Source organism: Paroedura picta, chromosome 5 (genome assembly GCF_049243985.1).
Source record: "Paroedura picta isolate Pp20150507F chromosome 5, Ppicta_v3.0, whole genome shotgun sequence".
Lineage (NCBI taxonomy): Eukaryota > Metazoa > Chordata > Lepidosauria > Squamata > Gekkonidae > Paroedura > Paroedura picta.
Genome location: NC_135373.1, coordinates 82,696,587 through 82,710,879, shown reverse-complemented (window position 1 = coordinate 82,710,879; position 14,293 = coordinate 82,696,587). Strand labels below are relative to the sequence as shown.

Here is a 14,293-nt window from a genome sequence, read left to right as displayed (position 1 = left end):
GACAATGTCTCAGTTCTGAGAGGGGGGGGACTCACTTCCTTCCTGTTTCTCACTCTTACAACTGTGTATTTTTATTTAGTCACTTCTCCATTTACACTTCAAGTACTCACTGAACATGAGTAAGCAATGTGACTTGGTGGCTAAAAAGGCAAATGCAATTTTGGGCTGTATCAAAAGAAATGCAATATTGAGGTTGTATGAAGTGACGGTACCGGTTTACTCTTCTCTGGTTAGACCTCACTTAGAATACCATGTTCAGTTTTGGGCACAACAGTTGAAGAAGGATGTAGACAAACTAGAGCATGTCCAGAGGAGGGCAATGGAAATGGTGACGGGTTTGGAGACCAAGACATACGAGGAAAGGCTTGGTCTGTTTAGCCTGGAGAGAAGATGACTAAGAGATGATATGATATCCATCTTCAAACACTTGAAGGGCTATCACATTGAAGATGGGGCAAAGTTGTTTTCTGCTGCCCTAGAGGGTTGGGATGAAATCAATTCAAAAAGAATTTTCAGCTAAATATCTGGAAAAAGTTCCTGACAGAGGCCCATTATGCATGGGCCATAAGGCCTCCACTGGCAGCGGCAGCACTTTGGTTAAAATCACCAAGAACACACGCTGCCGCTGCAAGTGTGGGCACCTCCTGGCCCAGGGTTGCGGAAGACCCGCGTTAAGCGAACGCGGGATCTTCTGGAGCTTCCCGGGTAAGCTGGGGCTGCGGCAGCCCGGCACTGTGCATAATCGGCAGCGATGGGCTTGTCGGGCCATCCAGCCTTGACCTTAAGGGACACCGCTCACCCCGGCGGGCTCCATGGCGGCACGGAGCTGGCAGGGGCGACCCCCTGCCCCCCCCCCGGCCCTTTCCCATCTCCCCCGCCCGCGCCGCTGCACTTACCTCGGCCGGGCCTCCTAGCCCCGGTGTAAAGCATGCGCGCACTACACTGGAGCAACCCAGTATGCCCTGCTCCCGTGTGTTCACAGGAAACAGCGGGGCATTGTGCCCCGCTGCAACGGCACGGCGCCAGTGCACGGTATTTGGCGGGTGCATAAAGGGCCAGAGTGGTTCCTCAGTGGAACAGGTTTCTTGAAGAGATGGTGGGTTCTCCTTCCTTGGAAATTTTTAAGCAGAGGCTAGATAGCCCTCTGACAGAAATGCTGATTCTGTGTATTTAGGCAGATTGAAAGTAGGTAGGCAGAAGTGATTGTGTCCATGCTTGTGGCCCTTTCTTGCATGCTCAGGTAAATGCTGATTGCCATTTTGGGGTCAAGAGGCAAATTTTTTCTAGTCCAGACTAAATGGATTGTGAATGACAAAAACAGTCTGTGAAAAAGAAGCTCCATGCCTTCCATGGCTATGGTTACAAACTTTAAATGGTTATGGCTATGAAAAGTAAAGCTTACTGTTTTCAGTATCCAAGGAATGAAAAGAGCAGACTCCGATAGCTAGTAGTTCAAGATCAATCTAAACTGGTACAGCACTTTCTAATCCAACAGAAAACCATTTTTAGAACTCTTGGTAAAACTTCATTAAGTACTAATCTCCTCTCTCCACGTTATTTGGGAGCATATTTATTAGCAAGCATATCTATCATAAATCTACTTCCTTCTTTATAGATACCCAGCTTGGTGCAGTGGTTAGAAACGCTGACTTCTAATCTGGCAAGCTGGGTTACTCCCTGCTCCTCCTCCACATGCAGCCAGCTGGGTGACGTTGGGCTCGCCACAGCACTGGTAAAGTTGTTCTGACTGAGCAGTATTATCAAGGCTCTCTCAGCCTCACCTACCTCATAGGGTGTCTGTTGTGAGGAGAGGAAAAGAAAGGTGATTGTAAGCCACTTTGAGACTCCTTCTAGTAGAGAAAAGGCAGCATATAAGAATCAACTCTCCTTCTTCTAAAGTGCATAACTCGAACAGATATAAAAGTGCCTCTCACTCCCTAACATCATTAAATTGTTATTTTTCAACTAATATAGCCAAGAAGCAGTACTGTGTATGTTAAATATTGCTTTGGTTAATAAGCGAAAATCACATCTTAACTGGCTTGATACTGGGTTAAAAAAACCCTATCCCACATTCAACAAATATGAAAGGAGTCACTGGTCAAGCTTAAGTTCTAGAAGAGATGTATTTATTTAAAATTTTCTTTTCTCCAAAAATGTACATTAAAAGGACTAGGTCTGGGAAAAGTAGAGGTTTCCTTAACATCATTAAGATGTGAACAATACACCACTAGAAAAATACACAAAACTCCATCAATATAAGCAAAATAGTGTGAATTCTGCTTATAAAGAAACATACAATTTCTGTATAACTTTAACACAAACAAGGAATTATAACTGTCAATAACAGAAGTTATATAGAGAGCCCTGTTAATAGTGCTGCAAGGCTGCAGGCTATTTTAGAGATGACAACTCATGCTCTTAAGTATTTTAGAATAAATACAATTGTGTTGGAAATTTCACAACATCCAAAAAATTGATGCATGGGCCTCTGTATTTGGCCTACCACAACCCTTCAGGGGAGTATTAGGTATGAACTCCTAATCTCAATGCAAATTTGCCAAAAGTAAACTTCAAACAGTTAAACCATTATGTTTTCACTTTAAAACATTACAATGAACCACAGATGTTCGAAATATTTTATTTTGGATGAGATACATTTGTTTGTCCCCAAAGAATTATTTACTTCGTAAATCTTAGATAGGATCCAAGCAGTAATGCTTATAGCCCAAAGTTAGCAGCATTAAATCCATTTTACCTGTTCACAGTAAAAGGTTGTCGAGAGGGTTGCTGCTTTGGCATACAGATTATGCTGGGTGAGCTTCGGTTTGGGCTGCCTAATCCTGAACTGCTCATGCTGTTTGTCCTACTGGGAATTCCGATGCCTTGTCCAACCTGGGAGTGGTTCATCATATTCCTAGGATTCATAGGCAATATACCTCTGAAAAAACATGAACCAGTGGAAATAACCAATGAACCAATTCAGCAAAATATAATTATTTCTACATTGTGCTGTCATCATCAATCCTTTAAAACATAGTTTGGACACAGAATATAAATTTCAGGATCGCTTCTAAGTAAAATGGCAGTTGGATATCTGCTTTAGATCAGTAATCCTCTATTATCAACCACCTTGATAGGGGCTCCCAAAGTTGCTCACAGATGCATGTTTTTCTCAGAATCTCAGGTTTTAAAAACTATACTAGGGATCAAATCTGGAACAGAATTTGTGCAACTATATCTGTAAATCAGAGTTTATGAAAGTCACTTTAGGAAACAAGGCTAATCAGACCAAATGTAAAACATCAACAAACATCTGAATACAAACTATTAAAATATATTAAAACACTAGAGAAATCACTACAAACAATATGCGAATGCTCTCAGGGTATCAATTTGAAATGTTGTGTAACACACACTAGTTTGCACAGCAGAATACCATTATTGTTTTCTGGTAGACAGGAATTTTGCATTCCAATTAGCACCCTCAAGCATAGACAATGGAATAGAAAATTAACACGTATTTCTTATTCTAAATATGTGAAATGTAGTACCTAAAGTTTATACACAGAGAGAGAGAGTTAAGCATAAACACAGCATATCTGAAAAGGACCCTTTAGAATCATCATTTGCTATCAATAAATACCTGCTCGGAGATGGAGGCGTGTGAAGTGACATTGTTGGTACCCCTGTTGTTGGCGTTACGTGGCTTGGTAACTGAGTGCCTTGCGATAAGCTGCGATTTAACTGAGGGGTATTGTTGCTCAATCCCCTCATTGGAAGGCCTAGTGCACCTATTAAAAATTCAGAGAAATATGCAGAACATGAAGATGGAAACTCTGATCAGATAGAAAATAAGTGTATTAAACTGTGGAAGGAAATGCAGGTTTTTTAAAAAAATCAGATATAAATTCTGTGACTCCTATTCCAAACTGAGTTTTACTGAAGCATTCAGATTTTCATTTAGGAAAAATATACACTATCAAGGAAAATTCCCCCCAGAGCATTAAATCCATTCTGAGTTATTGATTGTTGCTTTGTTAACCATGCTGAGTTTAAGATAAGAGGGATATAAGCAAATAAAAGTTTTAAAATGTGACATTTTCTAGCAGAACTCGTACTAAAATTGGTTACTATATAACTGTTGATTTCTTCAATCCCTTCTTTAGTCAATTTTAGTATGCTTATCAGCTGTTCTGTTGTTTCAACCAAGCCCTACTGCTGTGAGAACTGAACCCTCCCCCACTTCCTGGAGGGAGTATGTCACCAAGTGTTTTTGCTAAAATGTAGGATGAAGTTCCTTGCTTTTAAAAAGGCCTTATTTCAAAAATACCCTCTTAACTTTGAACTAACTGTACTTCTAGGACAAAGACACTGAACAGGGATGGGCATGAACTGTGTGATGAGCCAAAACTTGTGCTGAACTCTGGTTAGATCAGGGGGCAACGTTCCGCACACCCATGGTCTCTGAAGGAACCTCTGAGCTTTTGGGGGTAGTTTGGAAAATGAAACCCAATCAGAAATTCTGGTGCAAAAGTGCGAGGGAACAATAGGGGTGGTGGTATTTTCCAGCTTGGGGGAAAAAAATAGGAACCCTCCAAAGCCTCCCTGCACTCAGCATGCCTTGGGGGGCTTATTCCAGACTCAGGGAGTGTCCAGCTCTCCATGCCCAGTTTGAAACCTCTCCCCAACTGACCTCCTTCTCCTCGGGGGGGGGGGGTCTGTGCCTGTCTACCTGTTTCCTTCTCTGGCAACTGCAAAGCAGAGTCCAGGTAAGGAGCACGAGTTCAACAGATTTTTTGGGGACTTATGTGATAGGGTCCTTTTCTCCAGAGAGAACCGCCTTTAATGGTAAGAAAAACCATTTACACCAGTATAGGATAGGATTGCCTTGGCAGTAGTATATGCGAAAAGCATCTAGGAGTCTTAGTAGATCCATACATTGGACATGAGTCAGCAGTGTTACTCGGTGGCTAAAAAGGCAAATGGGATTTTGGGCTGTATCAAACTGAGTATCATATCCAGATCACGGGATATGATGGTACCGCTTTACTCTGCTCTGGTTCAGCCTCACTTGGAGTACTGTGTTCAGTTTTGGGCACTCCAGTTGAAGAGGGATGTAGACAAACTGGAGTGTGTCTAGAGGAGGGCAACAAAGATGGTGAAGGATTTGGAGACCAAGACATATGAGGAAAGGTTGGGGGAGCTTGGTCTGTTTAGCCTGGAAAGGAGATGACTGAGAAGGGATCTGATAACCATCTTCAAGTACTTAAAAGGCTGCCATATAGAGGATGGAGCAGAGTTGTTCTCTCTTGCCCCAGAGGGATGGACCAGAACCAATGGGATGAAATTAATGCAAAAGAAATTCTGTCTAAACATCAGGAAGAAGTTCCTGACAGTTAAAGCGAGTTTTCAGTGGAACAGGCTTCCTTGGGAGGTGGGAAGTTCTCCATCTTTGGAGATTTTTAAACAGAAGATGGATAGCTGTCTGATGGAGAAACTGATTTTGTGAAGGCTTAAGGGGGTGGCAGGTTACAGTAGATGAGTGAGTGTCCTGCATAGTGTAGGGAGTTGGACTAGATTACCTAGGAGGTCCCTTCGAACTCTATGATTCTATGATACTTGCCCTGTTGGGTAGCTGATCTCTCCACCTTGCATACATACATGACCTCCCCCCCCCCCCCCGCCCCACACTTGTCTGGGAAGACCATTGTGCATGGGACTGTTTACTTCTCACTTCTCACATTGTCTTTTTTTTACAGGCCACTGCAGCTGGCCATCTTTCAAAGAGCAGATAACCACTGTAAGGGGAGCTCCGGCTCCAAGAGCATCCCAGGAAGGGTTGGCTGTGTGTTTGTTGCTGTTCTTCTGCAGTCACCTTGGATTTTGGAGTTCATGTCCCACACAAACACCTTGCCAATGTGATGACCTTAGTCAGCCAAGTGATGTGCCCCAACACTAGCCAAGCAAAAGGGAGCATGGGATAGATCTGAAATGCAGTATCACACTCCCCCCTACCAACACCCCAGAAAGATTTGGCTCTGTTTCATAATCACCTTGCTAGCAGGGTAGCTGAAAGGTCATGGTTTCTCTGGATGGGAGCCATTCTGCTATGTTGACAATGACCCCCCCGGCCAGAAACATACAACTATAATGTATTACTGTAAAGACCCCAGTCCATTGCAGGGTGCTCCAGCAATCCAAATCTGAGGGTGCCATGACACATGCCACCACAAACAGGTTGTACACATGTTCTTGACAGTCGCCTCATAGTCTGGCTTATAAGCGCCCTGCCCATTAAAGGTGCCAATCGATGGTGGCTGAGAATCCCTCATTAGTAAGGTGAAGTGTCTGAGCATCAGGGTCCAAAGGGAACAAAGAAAGAGGGAAAGAAAAGAAAACTGAAAAATTATCCAATGTTCATGGCAAGTCTCTGGCGAAGATCTTGGCTATGTGGTCGTGACAATCACCTTGGGACTCGATGCCTATCTCTAACACTGTACCTGAATTTAAGTCCTTATTCTTGGTCCTATCATTGCATATCAATTGTATTTCTAAGAGGCAAAAGAAATGTCTCATTATCTATATGCTAAAATATATATTTGTTTCATAGACTATTCATGTCAAAAGCAAAAAAAATAAGAAGGCTTGCTATTATACTGTTTCAATCATCCACTCAAAAGATTTCAGGTGTGTGTCTTCTCTGAATCTACAAAAACATACACAACTGTAACAACAAACCTATACCCTCCAGCAGAGGAAAACATCCCACGGTCCATACAGTTGGTTTTAAATTTAATTTCACAAAAAAATGGCTCATTTGTTTTTCAGGAGGTCACAAAAAACTGACGGAGCCCATAAACAGCTGTTTCAGAGTTAGGCTTCTGTGTAATGTTATAAAGCATGCTGGAAAGGATATGGCATGCTCTCAAATTTAAATTAACTGTATTCTTCAAGGAAAGAGTGGACTTCGTGGATCACCTCGGAACAAAGGCAATCACATTGGGACTTTGTGGCCCAGTAAAAAGTCTATTAAAAATAAAGGCATGTGTGCCTTTTGTTTTACTACAAGGAGTTTTAGCAAAGAGCTCCAAAAAGGACACATATTGCTATCTCCATCGAAGAGCACAGAGCATAGCCAATACTTCTCTATAGAAGAAGAAGAAGAAGAAGAGTTGGTTCTTATATGCCGCTTTTCCCTACCCGAAGGAGGCTCAAAGCGGCTTACAGTCGCCTTCCCATTCCTCTCCCCACAACAGACACCCTGTGGGGTGGGTGAGGCTGAGAGAGCACTCATATCACTGCCCGGTCAGAACAGTTTTATCAGTGCTGTGGCGAGCCCAAGGTCACCCAGCTGGTTGCATGTGGGGGAGCGCAGAATCGAACCTGGCATGCCAGATTACAAGTCCGCACTCCTAACCACTACACCAAACTGGCTAACCACTACACCAAACCACTACACCAAACTAGGGACCAATTCACCCACACATGACTGGTTTTCAGGCCCCCACAGAATAGACATGCTTCATGCTGCTCTTATGACTATTATTATCCTTTGATGAGAAAAGCTCTGCCACTTCACTTCTCAAACTGCCTGCCAAACCCTGATCCAACATCAGCTTTGGAGAATACCAGCAGCTTTCAGTTTATCCTAAATATTACCATGTTCCCTTGCTTATATATATGGAAAAGCACAACAGAAAAGACATACCCATACATATGCTTCTATAACCCTTTTGGTCTATTCAAGTGTGGTTTTGGAGACGTGAAGAATCCTAATACACCCTAGTGCTAGAATCCATGAAATAAATGGCAGCTATTCACAAAAGCAAGAGCCTCTTGTGGCGCAGAGTGGTAAGGCAGCCGTCTGAAAGCTTTGCCCATAAGGCTGGGAGTTCAATCCCAGCAGCCGGCTCAAGGTTGACTCAGCCTTCCATCCTTCCAAGGTCGGTCAAATGAGTACCCAGCTTGCTGGGGGGTAAACGGTCATGACTGGGGAAGGCACTGGCAAACCACCCCGTATTGAGTCTGCCATGAAAACGCTAGAGGGCGTCACCCCAAGGGTCAGACATGACTCGGTGCTTGCACAGGGGATACCTTTACCTTTTTATTCACAAAAGCAATTTTGATTACAGTATTTGCTGGTGTATAAGACTACTTTTCTCCCCTGAAAAATATGTCTCCAAGTGGGGGGGTCGTCCTATACGCCGGGTGCACTTCAGTTGGGATAGACATAGCTGCCCATAGCACTGTAATGTAATGTAACAAACTCTATATTTTGAGTGCAAATGTTGGGGGGTCGTCTTATACGCTCAGTCGTCTTATACGCCGGTACATATGAGAATCAGCACTAGTCAGCAAAAAAGAAAATTAATAGTCACACTGCTATAGCACAGGGAGTATTATAGGAAAATAACGGTGATGTTACCCTGTGAAAATGTGTGTGCGTTCTGAGACCGACATTTGGGGGCAAGGAAGTTATTTCCAGTTTTACTTCTCAAAGACAAAGGAACTAAAGAGGATCTCCATAGTTCCCTGCAAAAGATAAACCCTTATGATGTCCAACTAACCTAATAATTTAATAAAAAGTAGGAAAAGGTCTAAAACTAGGGTAACATGTGACCGCCAAACTATTGTTTTCAACTCATAAGCTTTTGTTACAACCCAATTAAGTAATATGATATAAAACAAAATTAGCAAATTGTCTACCACCTGGTCTAAAACTACAGCTCTTCATAAAAATTAATTTTCTGTAATCTCCTCAGCTTAATAAAAGAGTCAACATTCTAGAAAACAAAAGCTACTCTTCATCTTGGATTCAGAGAACTGGGAGTGAAGTAAAGCACATGGAATGCATCCTTGCCACCTTCCCCTTCTTACTGCAGCTACCCAAAAAAAGGAATTCCTTATGGCTGGGAAGCTCTCAAACTGTGTGAGATATAGCATGGAGAGGCTGCAATGAAAAGGGGGAATCAGCAGGACTTGCTCCTGATACATACTGTTAAGCAAGTGGAGCTTTTCAAGGGACTGCTGAAAGGAGAGGAAAGCAGCAAAGATCCATTCTGCAAACAGTCTTCCTTCATGGTTCTCTGGTTCAAACCCATTTTTCAAAAATAATATGGATATGCTGAAATCATATAGAGAGCCAAATAAAGAAGTCTACAAGCACAATGTCAGAACATAACTACCATTAAAGGAAGAAATATAAAAACAGCATTCTTACTTTGTTGCCCGTATAAACTTGCCCCAAACTGAGACAGCTGACCTGATGTTGATGGTGATGCCAACATCTAGATTTGAAAATCAAAGTCAGTCAAAGTGAAGATAATGATTTCTTTCTACAATATTATACACAAAGTAATACAGACAATCTATAAAATACCTTTATCAACTGAAATTTGACAAAAAATAGCAAAACGGTTACAAAAACAGAAACCAAATATTTGAAGCATGTCCATGCTGTGGTCATAGAATCAACAGATGAGACCCATAGGGAGAGCTTTTTGCCTATGCACAGAACCTGCTGAGTGCCACCTCCCCCACAAATGCTGCTCCATAGGCAGGAGGAACCTCAGGAGATGCTTCCAAGGCACTACATGAATTGCAGAAAGAAAACAAAACTGAAAGAGTCCTGATGTGCTTGGACATATGCCCCCATTTTGGAATTTTTGAGCTAGAAACAAAAAGTCCCCAGCCAGTCTATGAGGGCGGACTCCCAATGTGAGTTAGCACAATAAACAATAATTAAAGATAAGAGAAATTATGTTTTCTTTAAAGTTTTGCATCCACTTAATCATACATTTTTTTCACTTGTTGATTTTCTAATTCTAACTGGAGTAAAATCTTATATACCCACCATAGTAAATGCCCTTTATGTTTTACTAGGGGCCAAGCCCATTGCATTCTGGAATACAACAGGCACTAGATTGGGATGGGATAGGAGAACTCTGCAGACAGCCTCCCCCTCCGCCCAGGACCTGGAAAGGCTGGAGGCAGCTCTCACAAAGCATGGATCTGCAGCCTCTGAGCCTCAGAGGGAAATGGAAAGAGGAGGGGGTGGTCAGGGGTAGGGGACGGAAGGTGATTGGCTGGCCACTGGACAGACAGGCAAGCTGGTTGGAGGAGGAGGCACTCAGGGGCGAGACAGCCACCCTGAGTGGCACTTAAGCCATGAGACACGCTCCTCCTCCAAGCTCTTACCAGAAATATATTATGTGGAACAGATAATCAGATGTTCAAATTCAGTCACATATCTCTGAACTCCACCTTCAGTGCTCCTTTAGACTGACTGATAATATACTGGCCACTGAATGTTTATAACTTCTTCTTTGGTATCTTGCCAAGACCAGATTTTTCCCTGAACATTTATCATGTCATATGTTTAAAAATAATTTTTTATTTCTCGTGTTCTTATCATGGTAAGCTTCCTTTGGGAAGCAGAGTAAGGGCCCAATAATTTCCAGTGTGTAAATCATATTCTCAAAAGTCCATTTCTGATTATGGGGGAACACAGAAAGGGCACAATTTAGATTCTTGCTTTTTACATTATAACAGGGGGGTTGATTGTTTTGGGGTGATCATCTGGTCAGCAAAGCCAAAGGTTAAATGTACATTCAGAGATGGGAGAGGGGTTATCTTTTACCTGGACATGGAGGACACCTACAGCTGGTGAGGTTGAACTGTGGCAGGAATGTGAGAAGAGAGCCAGCTTACTCTTGGGTAACATAGAAGGTAGACCAGTTGGGCATAGACCAGCTAGCAAGTTTCTTACTTTTTCATGTTGTTTGATTTATTCCTGTATTGCAATATTTTCTAAATTCTTTTTCAGTAAATTTCATTAATTATACTGTTTGGGTTATTTACACACAAACATCCTGTGAACCTGAAACGCAGTTGCATCACAGTATTAGATTTAGAACGTTGCTATCAGAAACCAATTATCAGTATAGCAATACTTGCACTGGATTCCCAGCCCCAAAGAAATAAAATTGGCCTCAATCAGGGTCATGGCCTTTTCAGACCTGGCCCCAGGCTGGTGGAACGCTCTCTTGAATTAGATTAGGACCCTGCAGGATCTTAAACAGGCGTGCAGGGACTACAAGACAGAGTTGTTCTGCCAGGTTAAGGCCAAGAGAAAAAAAATTATAATTGCTGGCCTCCCAGTCTACAACCATTCAGCTGAATTCCATCTGGGTGAACATTTTACTCCTCCCCCTATTTTTAACTTGGGGAAGAAGACAGCTTGAACCAACTGGTCTAGTTATTAATATTTGGGTTTTTTTAAATTTTTTAAACTTAATATTTAAAATTCCAATGTACTTTAAGTTCAAGTCAAGTTTATTTATATGCTCACAAACCATACTTTGTAAGCCACTCTGAGCCTCAAGGGAAGGGTGGGGTGTAAATGTAAAAATAAATACATTTTACAGGGGAGATCCATTGAACTTCTGAAAAATGTGCAGAAAGTCACAGAACTTACATCTTTTTCTGATCGATGTGGAAACATCGATGACTGGCTGTAGTACATGTTTTCATCATGGTAGTCACTGTCAACCCCCTCTACAAACTTCTTTCTTGAAGCACCAAACATGCTGTTTGTCACCTAGATAATAAGAAAATAGCATTATGTTTGTACATGGGTTATTTGTCAATGAAATAAAAACATTTCCTCAGCTTACATTCTTTAAAAAGACTTGTATGCTATGATCCCTCATTCCCCCAAGTGCAGCCGCAGCATTATGGGAAGCTTCTCTTAAAACTCCATGGAGGCATCCCAATTTCTGTTTATATTAACTCAAATTATTCAGAGCTAGAATCTGTACCTGCTATGATAAAAGCAAAATAACTTTACATTCATACAGATATACAAAGTGCTTCACTAACTGTACATGTTGACAACCAACCTGAGAGGTACAATAGAAGCCAAGAGCTTATACATGTTTCTCAGCAAAGTAGTTATCAATTCAAATCCCTGTTAGCTAGGGCATCTGCCAATGTACAAGTCTGAGTTCTTCTGACAATGCAGACCATGGAAGGAGGACAAACTCGGGTATTAGAGGACACGAATATTGGACTAGCTTGTCTCTTTCAACAGTGACATCAGGTTCAGCAAAAGCTATTGTTTAAACACTTTTCTATAGTGCCAAGGAATATTCCAGATTCCTCCAATACACTTAACTAGTGCTCTGACTATACTACTGGTATATTGCATTGTACAAATCTGCTGAGATTGTAATTATCACATACAAAAATTGAATGCATATTTAACAAGGTCAGGGGATTATCTTCTCTTTTACTTTAGCTGAGCAAAGTGATGATTAGAGGAGAAATCCTTAATGGCAGCTGTTCCTCATAAGGATAAAGGACAGTAGACTCAACCAAGTCAACAATGGTCTTACATGTGATAAAAGAATACAGAATATTATTTGCTAGGTAACACCTCTCTTTTTTATTATTTCTGCGTAGAGATAAACACGGCACTATACCAAAGCCCCCCATTATATTAAAATATTACATTTCTAATGTTATGTTATTGAATATCAGCACTACAGCCAGCTAATATAAAAGTTCTGCCTAACTAAAGAAAAAAGCAGGAAAAAAACTCTAAGGAAATGTACAAGAAGAAAATGAATAGACAGAGCTGTCATTGTAGCATGTCGAGATCTGTGCTGAAAAAAAATAACTACTCACAAAGTAACACATGACAGCTTACTCAGATGATAACAGCCCAGAGAGCTCTGGTCTTTGATGTAAGCTTAATGCTAGCTATGTCTTTGATGTAAGGTTTTAATAGTACCAACTAGTCTCATTTTCTAAGTATATGCTGGAAAAGTGAAAGGGATAGAGCAAAACCAGTACAGTCTTAAAAACTTCCAGTCATCCACAAGTAAAAGAAACGTAAAAGGAGTCAGTAATATATCAAGAGATGTTAGGTAAATTGTTTAGGGTGGTGATGCTCATAATATCTACTCTGTTTTACAAACTTCAAGAAATATAAAGGACAAAGAACTTAAGTACTGTAAATATAGCAGGAGCCTAAATATATTATGCATAAAGCAACATTGAATGGGATGCAGCAACTCCAATCAGTGGCAACCAAGGTATTCAAGAGGGAAAAGATCACTAGGACAGGCTAGTAAGGATCAGGCAATGTAAGATCTGACGTTCATATGCAGGTCAATTAAATTTCTCATTCCTGGATCTCACAGAATCCTGACAAAGCCATATACCATGAGTTGATGGTTTAGGATCATGGAGTGTATAGTCTCCAAATAAAAGGTTTTTATGCACTGTACAGGCTCTTAAACCTCACATGTATATGCTTAGCTGACATATAAGGGCATACAAAAGTTTTAACAGCAGACAAAAAAAGACAGAATAAAACGGTATGACAAACTCAAAGCTGAATGTGAAAAAATGCTACAAATCTGGCTTGGTGCCTTATGTAAAAATGATTAATCAAAGATCTAATTAAAGGTCTTTCAGAATATACTGTTTCATGAGATGTTCAAAAACTTCCTTTACTACGTTGTTGTTGTTGTTAGGTGTAAGTCGTGTCCGACCCATCATGACCCCATAGACAATGATCCTCCAGATCTTCCTGTCCTCTACCATTCCCCAAAGTCTATTTAAGATCACACTGACTGTTTCAGTGTTAAAAGTATATTATGCAAACAAGGACAGCTAATCGTATCCCAGATGGCAAAATAATGACATTGAGGAACACCTTAGTTCTTACACTTTCTTATCACTTTCTAAATCCCCCCAAAAAAAGTTTGTTCAAGCCCTCCACCCTCCAAAGAAACTGAGGCACTTGATGGCACTTCTTTCATAGACAACTGATGAACAAGTTAACAAGAGCAGTTATACAACTCTATTACAGTTTTTAAATGCATAAAGGAAGAACAGTTGGGAAACAAAAATGACTGACTAATGTAGTATTAATAACAGACCTCTTTATTAAAAGGGATAGGGTCATGTTTGCTATTTATATAACAATAGGGAACCGGCAGGATGGCACTTTGTATTAAGACTCGCTACCTACAACCTCAAGTGTGAAGAAATGCATATCTCACCAAGAGTTACCCTATATTCTTGTATATAAGCCTAGTTTTTCAGCACCTTTTTTCACACTCTGCTTATACACGAGTATATACAGTAATTGAAATAAAACCCTGCTCCAGCCAGCCAGTCCTTGCATTGCCTTTTGCAAATGTGTACTGCAAGCTGAGCTTGCTCTGGCAGCTTGTCGGACATCAATGGTTTGATTGAGGGACTCTGATCTTTTTTTTTC

The 14,293-nt window shown here is 41.2% G+C and overlaps 2 protein-coding genes across 6 annotated transcripts in view; both read right to left on the bottom strand.

The window, feature by feature from the left end:
* MYRFL (myelin regulatory factor like) overlaps nt 1–14,293 on the bottom strand; it is a 512,195-nt gene that overhangs the window by 349,700 nt on the left and 148,202 nt on the right. The window lies entirely within an intron of this gene.
* The window catches only part of CNOT2 (CCR4-NOT transcription complex subunit 2), a 66,807-nt gene that overhangs the window by 15,517 nt on the left and 36,997 nt on the right, over nt 1–14,293 (bottom strand). For all 5 annotated transcript variants that reach the window (XM_077338793.1, XM_077338788.1, XM_077338790.1 and 2 more), the window contains 4 exons: nt 11,480–11,602; nt 9,224–9,290; nt 3,647–3,794; nt 2,759–2,941 (listed from right to left, as the gene is read on the bottom strand). In XM_077338793.1, the coding sequence (XP_077194908.1) occupies nt 2,759–2,941; nt 3,647–3,794; nt 9,224–9,290; nt 11,480–11,590 (509 nt within the window). In that variant the 5' untranslated portion in view covers nt 11,591–11,602. The remainder of the gene's footprint in view (nt 1–2,758; nt 2,942–3,646; nt 3,795–9,223; nt 9,291–11,479; nt 11,603–14,293) is intronic.